The sequence below is a fragment of the Moschus berezovskii genome, chromosome 3 (assembly GCF_049115385.1).
Source record: "Moschus berezovskii isolate FMDL1 chromosome 3, NW_MosBer_1.0, whole genome shotgun sequence".
NCBI classification, from domain to species: Eukaryota; Metazoa; Chordata; class Mammalia; order Artiodactyla; family Moschidae; genus Moschus; species Moschus berezovskii.
Genome location: NC_142462.1, coordinates 60,155,744 through 60,176,331, shown reverse-complemented (window position 1 = coordinate 60,176,331; position 20,588 = coordinate 60,155,744). Strand labels below are relative to the sequence as shown.

At 36.6% G+C, this 20,588-nt stretch overlaps 1 protein-coding gene across 2 annotated transcripts; it reads left to right on the top strand.

Moving 5' to 3' along the window:
* Nucleotides 1–12,692: 12,692 nt before the first annotated feature.
* CAV2 (caveolin 2) lies at nucleotides 12,693–19,781 on the top strand. Of its 2 annotated transcripts, XM_055420826.2 has the most exons (3): nucleotides 12,714–12,988; nucleotides 13,319–13,506; nucleotides 17,931–19,781. In XM_055420826.2, the coding sequence occupies exons 1-3, from the start codon at nucleotides 12,839–12,841 to the stop codon at nucleotides 18,079–18,081; spliced, it is 489 nt and encodes a 162-aa protein (XP_055276801.1). In that variant the 5' UTR covers nucleotides 12,714–12,838; the 3' UTR covers nucleotides 18,082–19,781. The 2 variants fall into 2 exon arrangements, with proteins under 2 accessions (XP_088690606.1, XP_055276801.1); XM_088834480.1 differs by lacking the exon at nucleotides 13,319–13,506 and having other exon boundaries at nucleotides 12,693–12,988.
* The last annotated feature ends 807 nt before the right edge of the window (nucleotides 19,782–20,588 follow it).

The window sequence follows — 20,588 nt, the reverse complement described above, 5'->3', positions numbered from 1 at the left end:
CAAGAAAAATGAAAACATGTTTCTAGAAAAACTTGTACCCAAATATTCATAGTAGCATTATTCATTATAACCAAAAAGTGAAAAACAACCCAGATATCCATCAATTGATGAATAGATAATATTGCTACAAAGGAACATTATTCAGCAATAAAAAGAAGTAAAGTACTGATGTATGATGTAACATGGATAACCTTGGAAATATTATGACGAATTAAACAAGCCAGTGACAGAAGACCACATTATATAAATTTTATTTTATATGAAATGCCCAGAATAGGCAAATATACAGAGACAGACAGTAGACCATACTTGCATAGGGCTGGGAAGATGGAGGAATTGGGGATAAGAGCTAAAGTGTAAACAGTATCTTTTGGGGTTATGAAAATGTTCTAAAATTGATTGTGGTGATAGCTGTACAATGCTGTGTATATACCAAAAACCATTGAATTGTACACTTTAAATTTGCAAATTGTATGGTATGTGAATTATAGTTCAATAAAGCTGTTATTTAAAAAAGGAAACCTAAAAATATGTCTAAATTTTGTCCAGTGGCTTCTATCTTCTATTTGGACCATTCTCCCAAGTCATACAAAGTACATGTACTTCTGTTATTTTAGTGCAGTGTTTTCTGAGGCCCTTTAGAACTATTTGGGTTGAACCTGCAGCCATGTGGGTGGCCCCTTCTCTCCCTGTGCTCAGGGTCAACCCACCCCCTTGGAAAAGCATGAGCCACTCCCACTGAGCTGGAACATTGTCCACCTGTTTCCCCTTCTTCCCTTTGTTGTTGAATAACTAGCAATGCCTTGACTATTAAGCTGTAAATATTTCAGGATTAACTCCAGCTTTCTCATACTATCAGCTGAAGTAGGAGGTGGAGAATAATCCTAAACAATAGTTGGGCCATGATTTATTTTTCATTTACCTTTGAAATAATTTATGTGCTTTATATCACAGATTGAATTTATTAATTATATTTTGGATTCAATATTAGCTTTCCCAGAGCATAATACTCTCACTGAAGAGAAGGTTGATGGAAAACTATCTGAGGTAGTTCTAGTTTTCAGAGAAATGCAACTGTAGAACTGAAAATTCATTTAGAATAAACATAAAATGTGTAATATGTATGCAAATAATAAAAAGTTAGTAATTTTTATCCTTTAGCTGCTTCCAAAACTATAATCAACATCTTACTTATGTCTAAAATAAAGCAAAGCATATCATACTAGCAAACACATCTTAAATATTTTACTAAAAGTTTCTTTTCAAATCAGTGTCTTATCTCAAGTCTGGGAGATTAACAAGTAATTAACAGAGCTAATTAATTACCCATCCATGAACCTAAAAAGGACAGGAAGAGCCAGACATATTAAAAAAAAAAATCTTAGACCAAAATGCAAGATATTTGAGTTTACATCCTGAACCTAACATTTAATAACCATGGCAACTTTGTCAAAACTATGAATTTCTCTGAGCCTCTGTTTTTTTGTCTCTAATACGGTATAATAAAAATTGCCATGCCTTTCCCACAGGACAATTCTTAGAAGCAAATATAAAAGTATTTGGAGAAAATATAAAAGATACAATATTAAGAATTATAAGCTTGGTGAGAAAATTGGACCTTATTCACTATGAAGTCACCTCTTCTCCGTTTGATTATTTTCTTATTTGCAAGCACTGATCCTCTTAGGAGAGTAATGTGTATTGAATATCTTTTCTGGTAATAGTAAAGTTAAACAATTTCTCTAGCATTTTGTTTCATTCTTACATCATCCGTTTTCAATAAAGAATCCAAGGATAAAAGAGATCGAGTAACAAAGTTATACAGATAGTGATTTTAGAAACAGGAATTAAAACTCTAAACTCTTATTTTCTCTATTGTATGATACTTTGGTGGGGGGAAGGGGTGGACTCTCCTTTCCTTGAACTCCTGAACAACTCTCATTCCTTTAAAGCAACCAAAGTACAGTGTCCACTGTCTACAGTCCAGGAACTTTGAAGGTAAGATGATTTGAAGACTGTTATCAAGTTTGGATGGTAATAAGTCCCAATTTTCCTATGACAATCTCTGTCTGTGTTGGTTGCCTTGATATAATTATCAACAGTGCCCTCCTTGTACTCTTGAAGACGTTTTGGTTTGGACCTGACATACTGCTGCTGCTAAGTCGCTTCAGTCATGTCCGACTCTGTGCGATCCCATAGATGGCAGCCCACCAGGCTCCTCTGTCCCTGGGATTCTCCAGGCAAGAATACTGGAATGGGTTGCCATTTCCTTCTCCAATGCAAGCATGCATGCTAAGTTGCTTCAATCGTGTCTGACTCTGTGCGACCCTATGGACCCCAGCCCACCAGGCTCCTCGGTCCACAGGATTCTCTAGGCAAGAATACTGGAGAGGGTTGCCATTTCCTTCTCCCCTGACATACTAACACTGTCTTTACACCATGAATGTTAGTCAGAATCAAGAATTAGATCAGTATTTCTTAACTGTCATCATTAGACATCAGAATTGTAGCTTTGTAATGTGCTACAGGTTTACATATTTTTAAAAGTTGTATGAAGTTAAGCTAAAAGGGAATATATATGTCTGAGGAAGATAAAAACCAGGTGAGCAACTAGACTGAAGAGAAAACAAAGACGAGAAATAGAGACATCATTAACACGTAATGAAGAAATGCGATACTGAATGCGTCAGCATATTCAGAGAAAAATAACTCGGTCACTCATAATAAGATATTTTAAAAGACAGTTTGATAAAAGCAATATATCTCCCCTAACACTTGATATTATCCCTTCACAGAAAGCAAGTACAGTCAATAAGAATGCATTCCCCTAAAGGCACTAGGTTAATTATTTTCGTCCTTGTGTGTTCCTATGAGTATATGGTTTCCAGCGATTTATCCCTTGGAAAGAACATCAGTCTCAAACCAGTACTAGGCTTTTCATCTACCTCCTGATTTGAAAATAATCACAAAGATCTGTCACCTTTTACTCTTGATGTTGCAACCTTAATATTTTCTTCTATTCTTGTTGAATTATCTAATTCTTATATTGTTTTTGCTACTTAAATTCAAAGTTGTAGAAACACATGGTAAGGATGTGGAGCGAATAGAACTCTCATTTACTGCCGGTGGGTGTATTTGCCATTGTTCAGTCACTCAGTCATGTCCAACTCTTTGCAACCCCATGGACTGCAGCATGCCAGGCCTCCCTGTCCTTCACCATCTCCCAGAGCTTGCTCAAATTCACGTCCATTGAGTCGATGAGGCCATCCAATCATCTTATCCTCTGTTGTTTGCTTCTCTTTCTGCCTTCAATCTTTCCCAGCATCAGGGGCTTTTCTAATGAGTTCACATTTTCGCATAAGGTGGCCAAAATAGTGGAGCTTCAGCTTCAGCATCAGTCTTTGCAATGAATATTCAGGACTGATTTCCTTTGGGATTGATTGGTTTGATCTCTTTGCAGTCCAAGGGACTCTCAAGAGTCTTTTCCAACACCACAGTTCAAAAGCATCAATTCTGCAGCACTCAGCCTTCTTAGTACAATCACTTTATAAAATTGACTGTAGTTGCCATACTGTACATCTTCAGCACTTATTTATTACTGCATGTTTGTAGCTTTTAACTCCACTTATTCATTTCATCTACTCCCCATCTTCTTTCACAACCACCAATATGTTCTCTGTATCTATGAGTTCTCTTTCTTTTTCTTAGATTTCACATTTAAGTGAGATCATACAGTATTTGTCTTTGTGTAATTTATTTCACTTAATGTTATATCCTCAAACTTCACCCATGTTTAGCAAATGGCAGGATTTTTTTCTTTTATGGGTGAGTAATATTCCACTGTATATAGCTGCCACAATTTTTTAATCCATTCATCTGTTGATGGGTTATTAGGTTGTTTTCCTTTCCGTGTCATGGCTATTGTAAATAATGCTGCAGTGAACATGGGGGTGCTGATATCTTTTAAGTTAGTGTTTTTGTTTCCTTCAGATAAATAACCTGAATTCAATTGCTGGATCATATGGTAGTTCTACATTAAAGATCCTTTGGCTGTGTGTGGTAAAAGCAATTTCTGGGAGAAGAGTGGATTCAAAATTAAACATGGAACCTATTGAGATGGTTCAGGGAAGACATAAACTTAGATCAGGGAAGGGAAGGGAAGTGAAAATGGAAGATGAAAGCATTGGTTTTGAAGATAGAACTAATAGACTTGATGGGGAAATGCCTCATAACTTGGTTTTCAACTCTGCTTTACTCAATATTTTGTCAGTGACTCTGGACAAAGATATAAGCAAAATTACAGAGTAACAAAAGGAAGAAAACAACTCAAAGCATGACACAATTTAATAGGAATAATGTACTTATCATCTTAGACGCAAACCATTAATTACTTCACACCAGCGGTGTGACCTAACCAAAATACAAATGAATACAAAAGACTTAGATATTTTAATATCCAATAGGATTAATCTGAATCAGCACTAGGATAGAGTAGTCAAAAAAATCAAACAGTCTAGAGATCACTATGACAAAGGTAATATAGTATTCTTGCTTTATTCTGTACTTTTCAGACTCCAGACCAAGTGTTATACTTTAAGTGTGGTTTTTGAAATATGGAACAGGTTCAGAGAATAAGAAAATTACAAGAAGCATTTGAAAACAGTGACACATGAAGAATAACTGAAGGAAATAGAAGTCTGTTCAACTATAAAAGAGATTCAGTAGGGACAGGGTTTTTTTTAAGAAACTATTTTCAAATATTCACAGGGCAGATATTTCACCCTTTGTTTTAGCTACAGAGGACAGAAGATGATATAGAGATAGAGAAAGAAAAAGGAGGGGAGGGAAGGAGAAGTTTAGGTAGATAGATGACCCCAGTATGTATAATGAAGAATTTTCTAACAACCAAATTTAGGTTGCTTTATAAAGTAATTCACCATTGCTAGATATTCCAGCAGAGCCTGCATGTCATGTATGAAGATTTGTTTATGAGTGATCATTAGTCCAGAACCTCTAAAGTACTTCTCAACCCTGAGATGTTGTTAATGAGTAAGACTGTGACTGGGGAAAATAATATTTTAGAAAGGAAGAAAGCAAGAAAGAGAGAAGAAAGAAAAGGGAAAGGGAGGGAAAAGGGAAAATAGTTGTCATAGAGGCACTACCTATGGCAGGAAGAAACAAACCAACAAGAAAACATTAAAGAAATTTTAGAGAAAATAAGAAACATTGCAGGAGTGTGGGCTCTAAAGTAGGTTTTAATATCCCCAAATATTTCCTTACACTTAAAAATTTTTTAACTGCATTTTAATCTTTTTTCTAACACTGATAAGATTATCAGCATCCTAAAAATTTAACTGCATTTTAATCTTTTTTTCTAAAGGACAGTCTAGCACTGATAGACTATCAGCATCCTAACTTAAGCCTAACAATTGTTTGTTACCTCTTGCTTATTCTATTATGCTACCTTTTTAATGAAAAAGACTTGCAGTACATACATAGTGAAATTGGATAAGCTTTTCCAAGATGTTAAAATAATAACTCTATTTTTTGGCTCAAACATTTAGCTATTTGTACTCTACTCCTTCAGAAAATACTTTGCTTTCATAGTAAGAGTCTTTAGAACCAAGTAATTTGAGTAGCATGCCCTTTACAGCAACATTCTGCAAATTCTACTATTTCCAAATAAAGTAGTGTGCAGTTTTTCAGGACCACAGTGTTTTACTATATAAGTTTATTTTCAGTGACTTGTTTATCCAAGAGCTTCCAAAGACCATGATATATTTTAAAAAGGAAAAAAGCATACTTATCAGTAAAGTGTGTAATTATATGAATATATATAAACTGATAATAAGTGACAAGCCGGATTTCATATTCATTTACTATTATTAAAGGGAAAATAGCCACTCTACCTATCTGGTAAATAATTGTTATCATATCCCAAAGTGAGACAGTGACATAAACACAGATGTTATAGGAAACTGTGCAGATTTCAATGAAGTTTGTTTTTTCTTTTGAGGTTAGCATGATGAGAATGTTCAGATGTTTCAAAGGGTTGCTATCTTTTTTAAAAGAAAATGCAAGCATTTACTAAAGTTGCTTTTGAAATAATACATTTAATAATTATTTAATGAAAGAAAAATTACCTTATTCAGACACACAAGAATGTCAATAGTCTTACTGGTAATGTATTTAATAGAGTAACTTAAATATCTACTTTTGGATTCAATCCTCTCACTATTATAAATAAGGAACTTACAAGTTAATAAGCAGTTGGCAGGCAGTGAGGGCCTAACTGACCTTCAGCCTTCAGTAGCCCAAAAAGAATGGATACATACACCAAAATTGACTTATTTCATGTCCTTATGTAGTACAGAAATCTGCCTTATAGTTTCATGTAATCAAAGAACAAAAATAGATATACTTTTAGTAAACCTTCTGGAAACAAAATTCTTCCCAGATATTTATTGATAGGAAAATATAATCTAAAAATTCTTCTGCCCAGCCCCCTTGGCAACCTCCCAGTCTTCCATCTGCTCCATGCAGTTAGATTCCCTTTACTCTTGAGTCCCAGATGACTCTCTCAAGCATTAAAGGTCACCTAACAGATACCAAAACAGCAATTTACAAGAACCAGGTGGAAGGAATTCTGTATTTTTGTCTTTATTTTTCTAATGGAAATATACAATAAGATTAAAATTTATTAAAAACAAAAACTAACAGACAAAACAAGCAAACAGAAACCTTCCCATACTTTTTTCTCTTGACCATTGTAAATTAACTGTGCTATTTTTAAAAATTGGCATTTATTCTAAAAGAAAGTAGAATAACATTTGCAAAAAAAGATTTACTAGAGAAAACAAAGGCTTCAAATTGAGCTATAATATTTTTTGTCCAAAATGAAACCCTAAATTAAAACAACCTCTACATCTTTTGTAGCTAGTAATTTTATCATTCACATTTCAGTTGGTATTTGAAAAACATTTAACTCTGCAGCTTTGCAGAAATATGTTCCATTTGAACGTAGGGAAAATTGTACTTAACAAGAGTTTAATTTGAAAGTTAGTGTTCACTAACACTTAGGCCTATTTCGTGTTCTGGAAAGATAAAATATCAAAGTCCTGGGGAAATGTCATATTTATACAATACAGTATTTCAGAAATCAATGGGATACTCAAAAGTTTAAACAGGAACATCCTTTACTTATGGAAAACAGGATAAAATAAATCTAAAAGTAATTGTCGTGCATTGTTTTTAATGAGAATGGAATGACCTATCCTATCAGCTCTAATCATGAATACAGACTTTTCAAAGGTATACCTTCTTCTTCATTTATTTCTAATAACTAAGTATGGCCAAACAAAAGTTAATTCTGGAAATTCTTGTGTATGAGAAGAGGTTCTGGGCCAGAGAAGGTACAATTTGAAACAGCCAGAAGATTAAGCTGGCATCAATTACAAACAAGATACTGTGTCTTAATATTAAACTAAAAATTTCCCAGTTCACTGGTACAAGACTAATTTTACCCAAAATGTGAACAAAGAAACAAGTGATAGGTAAGAAAAAAAATGAACAGGCTTTCAATAAATGATATACAACTCTCTGGCTTCAGTCCACAAAAGTTGATTACTGAATAATTTTAATAACAGACATTTTTTTAATCTATTTCTTTAAACATTTTTGTCCGGAGGCTGTCCTATGTATCGGGGAGGGGGTGATTGGAGGGTAAGGATGGAGAGGGGACCAGATGAAAAGATACATGAATAAAGATGGAGTAGGGGCAGGAAGTAGTGCAAATCCCACTGTGCACAAAGAGAATGGCTAGTGAAAAATATTGCAGGTTTGTCCAAATTTCTCAAACTTTGCCTTGCTGCCAGCAAGCAAATCTGGGAAGGGATGCTTAAAGAACTTGGTAAACAACCACCTAGCTCTTCCACTAACAAATCCATGGACTTTTAGTTAAGGTCACCTAAAACTTGCAAAAGTTATTCACTTGCTGAAGAATGTAAAAAATTACTAAATTTAAGTCTTAAGATGGAATCAAGAAGTCTCCAATTCTCATTTTTCCAGCTATAATCATTCAAACAGTCCTGGCTTTTGTAAGGAAAGTGTAGGAGGCTGCAAGGTATATAGGGCCTAGCAGTTGCTTCTTTTTGTTCTTTTAATGAGATATATATACATCCTTCAGTACTCTTGCCTGGAAAATCCCATGGGCGGAGGAGCCTAGTAGGCTTCACTTTCACTTTTCACTTTCATGCATTGGAGAAGGAAATGGCAACCCAGTCCAGTGTTCTTGCCTGGAGAATCCCAGGGACAGGGGAGCCTGGTGGGCTGCCGTCTATGGGGTTGCACAGAGTTGGACACGACTGAAGTGACTTAGCAGCAGCAGCAGCATGTACATCCTTCAAATAATACCAACACTATACTGAAAATCTGTAATTTAATTATTGATAATGAGTTCTGAAAATTGTACATGGCAAATAAATGTCCTTAAGCTTAATTTTAAAAATCCCTGGAGTTTCTGAAAAATTAGTATTACAATTCTGAGACTTAAGCATGGGTTTGTAAATGAACAGCTGGAGCTTAATTTTTCCCATTCACATGAAGAACTGTTTCAGCAATATCTTATACAATGGTTCTCAGCCCAGTAAAGTAGGGGAAAAGGTGTTTTTGTCCCCAGAGGACATTTGGCACAACTGGGAAGTACCATTGGCATCTAGTGGGTAGAGGTCAAGGACGCTGATAAATAATCTGCAGTGCACAGGACAGCCCTCCACAATAAAGAATAATCTGGTCCAGAATATAAATAGTGTCAAGATTGAGAAACCTTGCCTAAACAAGGTTTCTTTAAATATTATTAAGTGATAATAGTGAAATCAAGTAGTCATTATTTTCATTAAATACCAGTTTGCACAAATGTCGTTTGAACAAACCCTTTCTATAACCACATGTAAGCTATACAGAGGGGAAAAAAAAGACACAAAATGATCTGGAAAAATGAAAAAACTAAAGAGAAAAATATATATGTTTTTATTAAAGTATTCATGTATAATTTTCAAGGAACTAGAAAAATAACCTTCTTTCTTAGACACTATTCTAAGGAATGTGAAAAACAAAATGATTATAAACTATGCTACCCATAAATACTAATCTGTTATCAAGTTGTTACTCTTTAAATGTATCCACAACCATTGGAAAATCAGCCCTCTTGTCATGTCACCTTTGATAACAGAAAATAAATGTACTGATATGGGATTCGTTATAAAAATTTTTAGTTCCTTGGGTTATAGGGGGATTTTTAAAAATTAAAGAGAATTTTTTGGAAAGTAACTGTGGCTTGGGAGATCCAAGAGTGTGCTCAGCCATTTAGCCCCTACCCACCTCCTCTCTTTCCTGGTAGAAGTCCCAGTTAGAGGAAACAGGATACTATTTGCTGTGGTATCTCTTTCCTGGTAGATCTTCCAGTTAGAGAAAAACAGGATACTATTTGCTGTGGTAATCACTCTGGTTTAAACTTCTTGAGAACACCAGTAACTAACATGTAAGCATTTACTAAAAGGATAAACAAAATCATTTTTATAGCTCCTCTCAAAAAATGTTATGTATTAAAATGGTGAAATGGATAAGAATTTAATCAAAATAAGAAACTTCATTGCAGAACTATTTACAATAGCCAAGACATGGAAGCAACCTAAATGTCCACTGACAGACATATGGATTAAAAAGATGTGAGCTATATAATATATATATTATATATATATATATTTATATTATATTTATTTAATATATAATATATATTAAAAATATGTGACACGTGAGATATATATATATATATAATGGAGTATTATTCAGCCTTAAAAAAGAATGAAATAATGTCACTTGCGGCAACAGGGATGGACCTAAAACTTATCATACTATATCAGATAAAGACAAATATATGATATCACTTACATGTGGAATCTGAAATAAAAAGACACAAATGAGCTGAAATAAATACAAAACAGAAACAGACCTTCCATAGAAAACAAATTTTTGGTTACCAAAGAGGAAGGGGTGGGGGAAGGATAAATTAGGAGAATGAGCTTAATATATACACACTACTATGCATGAAATAGAAAACCCACAAGGATCTACTGTATAGCACAGGGAGCTATACTCAATACTCTGCAATAACCTATAAGGGAAAAAAATCTGAAAAAGTATTTGAATCACTGTGCTGTATACCTGAAACCAACACGACACTCTAAATCAAATATACTTCAATTAAAAAATAATAACTTTGAACAGATCCAAATCATGGGGGAGGTGCTCAGCAAATATTTGTAAACAAATAGACAAATGAATTGCTCTCTTTTAAATTCCACATTAAATACAACATATCTAGCTAGATGAATCTAGATGGGTTTTCATTTAGCTTAAGTTTTAGAGACAGTTCTTCATAGATACCTATCATTTCACAAGTGAATCTATAACCTAAGCTATTCCAGTAAAACCATGTTAATTTCACCTTCCTTTTGGCCTCCTATCCCTGCCACCCGAAAAAAAGATGAATCAATTGTGATAACTATTGCAAAATGTCTTATTAATCCCACTGGACATGTAAATGTGACCAGAGGACAAGGAAGGATAAGGAAAGAAGTCTTAAAGCAAGATGTCCAGCCACTGCTTAAGCCCACTCTAGCATGATGGGAATGACTTTTTTCTTTGGATGAAACATCTTGAAATCTGGAATTTTAAGTTTGAGGGAAATAAATTTGTACAAAACGTTATTGCACTGTAAGCTCTTCCTTTTCCTGGTAATTGATATAATGGATTTCCTTAAGGATTAACGTTTTCTATGACGTTTTCTATCCACTTTGATAAACAGTTTTTCAGCAACAATTCAAGAAAAATTCCAACTCTGAGAGTCAAGTCTGCTTTGGTGAATGGAGGAGGTCGAGAAATATAGAAAACCCAATAAGTAGAATGTCTAAGCTATCATTCTGGAATTAATTGAACATCGATAAAATTGGGAAAGAAAGTAAAAAATAAGGGAATTGGCAAGCAGAACTACCTCTGGGAGAGAAGAGGCACAGATTACAAGAGATTCAACCATGACACTCTGCGGTGTAACAGCACTGCCATCCATATGCAGCAGTGTGTTAGTCGCTTAGTCCGGTCTGACTTTTTGCGACCCCATGGACTGTAACCGCCAGGCTCCTTTGTCCATGGGATTTTCCAGGCAAGAATACTAGAGTGGATAGCCATTCCCTTCACGAGGAGACCTTCCCGACCACGGATCGAACCTGGGTCTCCTGCATCACGGGCAGATTCTTTACTGTCTGAGCCACCAGGGAAGCCCTGTAGGTAAAATTTTGATTTAATTATTAGACTATTGAGTTTTGGCTCCAGAGTATTTTTTCAATGCAGATCGATCCTGCTTTTTTTTGTAAATTTTGTTTAAAAAAAAAGTCTTTTTCTTTCAGAAGTAATTCTTCAAATTCAGTTCACACAAGGGGATTTGATAATGTGCTGAGAGTTCCAAATGCACTATATTCAGCAATACCTATCAGATGCCTACTGAGTCTTCGACGCTCTGAGCAAACTGCAGGCACCCCCTCAAGTCTGGGACCCATTATTTTGCTTCTGGCAAATTTTCACTAAGGACTTTTCCTCATCTTATATCTTAAATCCTTTATGAACATGCAAGCGCCTCCCTTCCAAAAGCATTTGTGTGAGTAGTTCACAGGCTGGTTCATCTACTGCAATATGGCTTTATGATAGTGGTTTGTTTACATGGTTCCTACAAGGTAGTGAAGATGTGAGTGCATCTTAGAGAAATCTGAAATCTTTCAACAGGCTCTGATCCAAAGGAAAAGTAAGTTATATTTGGGGGAGAGAGAGAGAGAAATCAGATCTCCCCTCATGGTCTGAAGGTGCACACCTGTAGGGGCAGGAGGCTTAGGTACCCAATTCCATATTCAGATGTGGCCTCCAGCAGACTCACCTACTCTATGGGCCTAGGATAACTGAATAGCTGAAGCACTTGCAAGGTCCCCTGGCACTTGCAGGGCAAGTGTGTTGGCAATCACGTGTGTTATGGCTTCTTATCTCATGGTGCGGCAGTAACAATGTTGAATGCTAGTGGACTCTGTGTAGGGACCCCCGTAAGAGTTTCACTTGGGTTGCCTCATTTCATTCTCACGCCACAACGCTGTGAAGCAGGCAGCCCTGACCCTGCTCCCATTTCACAAGGAGGCAGCTGAGGTTCCAAGAAGCTTGGTACTTTGCTCCAGAGCACACAGACAGGTAAACGGCAGAGTGCAAGTTAAGAAAGACCTTCCTACTCGATACCCCTATGCTCTCAACCACCAAGCTGCCTCCCTCCAGTGTGTCTATTTTCTTGTCAACATGCTGGCTGTTAGGCACCCAGTTCTGAGTGTCGTGCAACGTGACCCCAAAATCCTTCCAGCCCCTCTGTGGGCGGAATTCGGGTCCTCATCCCCGAGAGACGTTTCGCCCACCTGAGCAGGCAGGGCTCTGCCTGATTGGGACATCCCCCTAATCCCTCTCCTGGCCTGCGGCCGGACTGGGACCCGGCCAAGAAGAGGCGGCGGGGTGTGCGGGACCGGAGCCACCCAGCCGACTGCGTTGGGCCCCCGCCCCTTCGCCCGGCCGCGGGGCGGGACCAGGGTCGCGCGGGCCGGGTAACAGGAGCCAGCAGCGGCAAGCAGCCGCCGCCCGGGCCGCGCGGGGCGAGGCGAGGCGGGGCGGGGCCGGGCGCGACGGGAAGGGGAAGCCGCGCGGGCCCGGAGCCGCGCTGCACCAGCCTGGCTGCATCCACCGCTCACCAGGCGCCGCGATGGGGCTGGAGACCGAGAAGGCGGATGTCCAGCTCTTCATGGACGACGACTCCTACAGCCGCCACAGCAGCGTCGATTACGCAGACCCCGACAAGTTCGTGGACCCAGGCAGCGACCGCGATCCCCACCGGCTCAACTCGCATCTCAAGGTGAAGCCCAGGGCGGGGCGGGCCCTCCCTGGGCGGGTTTGAGGGCGTCCCAGGACCACCGCCAAGACCTGGGATGAGGGTGCCTCCTCTACCCTGCTCCGACCCCAACTCCCACACTTGCACTGGGTCAGCCCGGCAGGGTCTGGGGCCCAGATTCTCGCCGCGGGGCCGCCTGCGTAGCCAGGAATTTTTAACCAAATTCCTGTGCTCGCACCGTGACCCTAAGAGAATGTGGGGCATCCCAGTCAAGTCTGTCTTTCTTGAGTACTCCTGGTTCCTGGTGAGGCAGGTTGGATGACAGTTCAGGATCCCCGAGTCTTGTCTCCACAGGTGGGATTCGAGGATGTGATTGCAGAGCCAGTGTCTACGCACTCCTTTGACAAAGTGTGGATCTGCAGCCACGCTCTCTTTGAAATGAGCAAATACGTGATCTACAAGTTCCTGACGGTGTTCCTGGCTATTCCCTTGGCTTTCGCTGCGGGAATTCTCTTTGCCACCCTCAGCTGTCTGCATATCTGGTGAGAAGGGGCACACTGGGATGGGCCAGCTTTCTGAGACGTCGGAATATTCTTTGCCACCTGCCCCCTGCCCTCCCCTTCTTCCAGCTGGGCAGAAGAATGTGCCTCATTTCCCAACCTAGTAGCAGGAACTGGGAGGCCTTGAAAGGCAGTGTGCTTCGATAGATTTGTAGGTAGGTTTAGGAGTTAAAAACAGAAGAAGGTATGTCCCTCTGTCCTCAGGTGTGATTTTCCCTCCAGTGCTAAGGCCCAGCTGATTCTGGAGGTGGAGATCTGGAGGCCGTGCTTCCTGCCACAGGCTGCACTCTCCTAGGGCCCTGTTTTGACTTGTGCCTCTGGTTCTGGGCAAGGCTCTTACTTCTTTCATCACCTTTCATTCAGTCACCACCCATGTTTGGGGTAAAACAAAAGTGATCTCTGAACAGAATGCTAGCAACAGTATCATTGCAGAGGGATGTCAGACCTGGTTAAGCACTGCTATGGAGAGGTGGCTCCAAGCCTGCCACTGGCAAATGGCAAGGATAAGACCAGAGAAGATGCAAGGTGTGTGCAATTGAGGTGTACAGGCTCCCAGCACAAATGAATGGAAGTTCAAACTACAGATAATGACAATGAGAAGGCTTCCAAGTTACTTTTTCATCTCTGAAGGCCCGATAGGAGTGGCATCTAGGGCATTAAAAGGAAAATAAATATTGAAACCTATTGGACATTTTAGGATGTTTTGAGTAACTTTCTTCACACAAAAAATGCATCATAAACCTTCAGATAACATTTTTAAGCATTAAAAATTTTTAAAGGAAATGTCATATTTGACCTATAAGTTGTGTTATTGTTTTAAAAGATGTCCACTTTATTCTGAGAGGAAGAGCATTCAGATTATCCCTGGTATGGCAACAATTGTGAAATTTGTCTTTTAGGGCAGTCCTGGAGAAATACATAACCCTTGAGGCCGCCATATCTTTTTCTTAATCATTTTATATGGTAATACCACACCCTAATACATGTTGTGTTCATTGTTAGAAGTTATGAAATTGTTCTCCATTTGCCTTTACCATCTGAATTAATTTCTTTAGTCAGTTAGCTAGCTGGTTAGTTCGACTAAGAAAATTTATTGAGTACTGAGTTTGCGCTGGGTAATGGGCCCAGGATGAATACAATGCAAGATCTGCCTTCAGCTTACTCATAGCACATCAGGGCAACTGGCTAGGTACAGAGGTGGCTGCTGAGGGAAACAGCTAAATCTGTGGAGGAGGGAAACACAGGGAAGGCTTTGTAGAAAGAAAAGAGTTTAAAAGACTTTTTAAGGATAAATTGAAGTTCACTCAATTTATGAGGTTAAACTTAATGATATTAAAAATTATGACATTAAAATGAACAATTTATGAGATTAAAAATAACAAACATCAATTTAACTTGATTACTAAAAGCTGTAAACAAACTATATTGAAAGTGTCAAAAGACTACTAAGAGGAATGAAAATCTTTGCCTTTTTTACATGAACAGATCCTCAAAGGCCAGATTTACAATCAGGTCATATTTAGATATTAGCACAAATCAGCACATCTTTTGAATAAAACCAGTCATGTAACCTCTATGTCCATTTTCTCACTTTCCAAAATGTGAAAAACTGAGTGACCACATCATATATTATGAAATGCTGGCTATGGAACTATTTGTAAATACAGACTTCCAGTCAACAAAGCTAGGCTTTCCTAAAGCACTTGTGGAATAATTGATAACAAAAGGGTTTTTATTTACCAGATGGTAGAGAGATATAAGTAAAACTACAATTAACCAAATGATGCTTCTCTCCACCTGTCTCTCTTGAGAATGGGAGATGTTTTTGGTGTGGTGCTTCCAGCAGAGAATCATCAAACCACACAGAAATTGTATTATTTAACTTCAACTTATTTTTCAAATTACTTTCATATAGGCACATTAATATTTAACTGTCATACATCTGTCATCAGGCAGCTGTGATGGCAAGTAGAGGAGTGACTTCAAACAAAAACATTTAGAAGTTAGTTTATACCAATAGGTTTATTATTAATGGATTACATTCCTGTGACACGATAATACCAGATCAAGGAAAGGTCTCATAGAAGAGCAAGCTTATTTTAAAACCTTATTGTTTGGTGGTCAAGGCTATGAAAATATGCAGTTATAAGCTCTTTGAACCACACTTCGTGGTCACAACAGATCTGACTTTAGATTATTTAAACAAACAACAACAAAGCACTCACAACTCAGTCTGATGATGTTGGATCCTAGGCCAGAAGTACAGGACATTAGGAACAGGTGAACTGGTTTGAGTTCATATCAGAGACTGGTTTGAATCTGTATGCCATTTGAAACCACAGGTCATATAAGTGGATCATATCAAAGAAATGTAATTTGAACCCCTCTGCCTTTTATTTTTGCTTGAATGTAATTCAAATATATAATCTAACTGATAGAAATGCAGTAGTAACAGTCTCATTTCCCAGAAGGTTTTAATACAGCTAACTGCAATGACAAGGCAATCTGCCTAACACTATAAATACAAAGCTAAATAAAAGTCCCAGTTCTCATGGATTTATTGTCCAATGGATGAATATATAATTTTGCTAATTATCAGTTCAGTTCAGTTCAGTCGCTCAGTCGTGTCCGACTCCATGAATCACAGCACGCCAGGCCTTGTTTAAGAAATGGCTGAGCCTGACACTGAGCCTGAATGAAGCTGTGGGTCACTCCAGATCGCCTGGAGTTTGAGAAAGGGAACCAGCTGGGATGTTAGAACACAATTTAAGTTGGTTGTCAAAGAATCATTGGATCCTCTGATCCAAAGTGAGAGAACAACTTGAAGAAAATGAAGTTAAAATCCTATGAACTGAGTTCTCAAATGTGGGCAACTACAATTTTGCCTGTGCTTAATTCCCTCTTAGGACATGGAGATTTAAGGCACTGGAGGTTAGAAAATTTCTCAGCCTAAGAAAGAATTGAAAATGCATTATATTCTGAGGGAAGTGAATTTGGTTAGGAAGCTTTCCAATCTAAACAAGTAAATTTAAGATTATTTTGTCATAATTGTTTTTATTATATATTGTGACTTCAAAATAGTTCTATTTATTATTCATCATAATGGCAGCATCATATGGACATGTCAGAGATGCATAGTGAGTAGTAAGCCTGAGAGCTAGTCTCTAAGATTTCCTGTTCTTATATTAATTTGGATGGAATTGCCCAAAGCCACACATCAAGTGAGAAACATAATGGGATAAGAAGTCAAAAGTTACCATCATTCAGGTTTCTATTCAACCATTTAGCTCTAAAACACCTATTAATTAATTTTCTTTTTTAAAAAAAATTGCTTCAAATCTTTAGCACTTGGGAACAAAACACAAGATAGATATAATTTTTTTAGAAAGTCCATATGAATAATTCAGTAGTTTAAAAATATCTCAAAATCAAACAAATGCCTGATCTCCTCTTCATTTTTGGCTAAATACAACAGACCTTTATTTAAGTCACTGTTTAATAGGAAACCAAGAAAATCAACCTACTTCTTTGTGCCCACCCAAGTAATAATAAAAATTATATTGAAGCCCTCCAGCAATGCCTGAGAGTTCACAAATACTTTTGTGCCCAAAAAGCACTACTATGAGAAAGAACATTATTCAGAGGTTTACTGAAAAACTTAACCAACCTGAGGAATATGAAAATATGTAGTTACTTTAAGAAAAGGCATACAGAAAAAAGAAATTCGGGATATTCGAGTTCTTCTTGTCTAAGAATTCTGACATAATTGCAGGGCTCCTTTAGCTACACTACACAACCCTTTTCAGTGTGTGTAATTACTATGAAAAATTAATAATATAAAGCATAAGAGAATGTCAAATTCACTCCAGTTAAAATGTTTACCAAGGGTAAAGGGTGTCCTCGCTTAAAAGCTTACATTCTAATACGAAAGAGAAATATAATCATCTATTTATGATATCTTTTGATAAATTTGAGAAATAAGAAATTTGTTTCAGTACTTCAGAAACACAAAAAAGGAGTATCCAACCTAGCATGGTCCAACGGGGAGGGAAGACAACAGGAAAAGCTACCAGGAAGTGGAAATATGAAGATTTAGGCAGGTTAATATTTAGGGCCAGAGATCAAGTAAATAAATTTACTGTTTTGTTTACTTTTGCTTTACTATTTTAAATTGCCTGCTACCAATAGAAATAATATTGGTGTTGATCACGTACATGCCTGTTTATTTTTTTAAACATATTTTCTGTGTATCTTATCACGATGTAGGTCACTGGTCATTTGTTTCAAATGCTCAATCTGCCTTAGGTGAATTGGGTCACTGTTATATTTTTTCATGCATGTGCAAGAGTCAGCGGCATTATTTGTAACACCAGTAGTCCTTACATATCTCTCTTCCTCCATTCCAGGATTATAATGCCTTTTGTAAAGACCTGCCTAATGGTCCTGCCTTCAGTGCAGACAATATGGAAGAGTGTGACGGATGTTGTCATTGCCCCATTGTGTACAAGTGTAGGACGCAGCTTCTCTTCTGTCAGCCTGCAACTGAGCCACGATTGAATACTTGGGCCCCAGGTCCAGAGATCTGGATACTGTAATACTTGTTTTTATAACATAAAAGCACTACTGTTCTGTTAATTCCCCAGCTGTTCAAATTAAGAAAGCTATTAAGATGGGCAACCACACGTAGAATGTTTATTGGCAGATCTTTTCAAATAATGCTTTTCTAATTAAAAGCCAAGGATTTCATATCTAACTTTATAAACAGAATTATTCAGTAGGCAACAATTAATTTTAAAGGCAGGTAGTTTTTTTCTTTAGTACAAAGGTATGCATTTTATAATGATGAATCTGTAATGATCAAGGGATATTTCTCTCAAACACTACAATAGTTTTGTGTACAACTGCTCATAAAAATATGGAATTTCCTATTTTTTCTACTCTGGAAGTAATACTTTTTAAAACCTTTCCAGATAAAGTCATGGGGATACTTAGAGATAAGATAATACAAAGATCCTAGAAATTACAGTAACAAAAGTGATGATAGGGGCTCTCAAATAAATGTGAAAATAGATTCATGAAAACATGTTCCTTTAAATAGGGTATTGTTAACTTACAGGTATATTTAACAAGATGTTTCAATTTGCTGTATATTTTGTAGTTACTGTAAATGTTGCCCTAATCAGATTGCTTTAAAGCACTCTTTATATATTTGTTATCTTGTTGTACTAATATATAGAAGGAGTAAATGTATCTTCCATAAGGAACTTCATTGGTGAGATCTCACTGTCTAGATTACATAAGCATATGCATCTTCTTTGGTAATTGAATGTAAAAAAGTGATATATAAGCCTTTTCTTTCTTACTTATCCAAGCAAAACCCTGAAATATTTCATGACTAATGTTTATCTGGCTGTGATCTTGATACAAACCTAATTGATATTTCATCTAAGAGATTATTTCTGTCTTGTAGTTAAAAAGTAATCCTGTATTCTGCATTCTTATTAATGTTTCTCTTTACCTTCAAGTAATATTGGTGCTATTAAATAACATTTTACAATAATGGCTATTTCTGATACTTAAGTACAATTTCAGCTACAGTAATTCATGTATTAACTTCAGCAAAGTTGTTAACTTATTGGGTCCATGCTACTGAGCTATGTATATATAAATTAAAAAGTAATATCTACAAACTTTCAAGATATTATCTAATATGAGTCTTACTGCACAGTATAAAATTATTATTATTATTTTTGAACTGTAGAGTCCTATTTCAGTGTATTGAGTCACTGTTGTTTTAAAAATCTCTATTCTAAAATGATAGGCCTATACAAAAGATGTCTATAAAGTGAGTGGTTATAATTTACACATCCTAAAAGTGTGTCAATGCTCAAATTTCAGAGTTACTATCAGAACTTGGATTAATGTTCCTTTGAATAGTTTCATAGATGACAACTTCCCATTCAGTGAAAATTAATTTTATTTTCCCACGTTTCTAAGACTGATAAATATAAAGGATGACTGAACTGGAATTCTACTGGGGAACCAAGCAAGTGAATGATTAAATTATGAAGCTTACATCCTTTTGAAGGTAGCTACAAAGGAGATTTTTTCAAAACTGTCTTAGGTCATTGTAGCATCATTAGAAAACACTCTCATGATCATTAAAGCATTACTACTCATTTGACAATATGGATATTACTATGTTAGTCAAAAAGGTCAATCAGTCTCATGACTTTATAGTTATACCTTATATTTAAGATTTTTTTAAAAATATTTGGATATGTCATTTGAGCAAAAGTATTTGATTAATAAAATATCTATTTAAATAAATCATGGCTTCTGTCTTTTCAAATAGCAAGTTTTTTTCAAATTGGCAAGTTTTAAAGCCAAAATATACATACATAGTCATATAAAAAAAACCTATTAACTTGTAACAAGTAGACTATATGATTTCCTTATTTCTGAATAGCATCGATCATTTTCAAAATAACTTTTTATTGAGATTTGTCATTAACGATTTTATTTCAGAGACTGAAATTTTGTACCAAGTGGATCTAGGTTTAATTTACAAATATGTTGCTTCTTTTATTTGTGAGTGGGGAAGAGGTGGGTGATGATGAGACTTTCCCAGTATCTATAATAAACTTTTTAAAACTTATAAAATGTGTTTATTGCTTTTATTACATATCAAGTTCATCAATAAAGAACCTTTTCAAACTAATTTTTCCTTATTAAAAACTTATAATAGGTAAACATACATGAGTCATTGCTTATTCAGGAATATATTTGTGAAAAATTACATGATTGGTAATTTAATTTTTTATTTTCCCAGCACTTAAGAGGTTCCCTAAAAATTTTTCTATCACTTGATGAATATGATAGAATAGCATGTTCTTAAGCCAACTATACTTCATATTCTTCATGAAATAGTCTCTTGCTAATCCTAAATAAACTCATATTTCTGTTTTCAATTTTTTAAATAAGAAAGTAAAACAATATAAATCACATGTATTTGGATACTAGTACCAGACCAGAGTCCAAAATTATTTTTGGAAAGTTAGTAT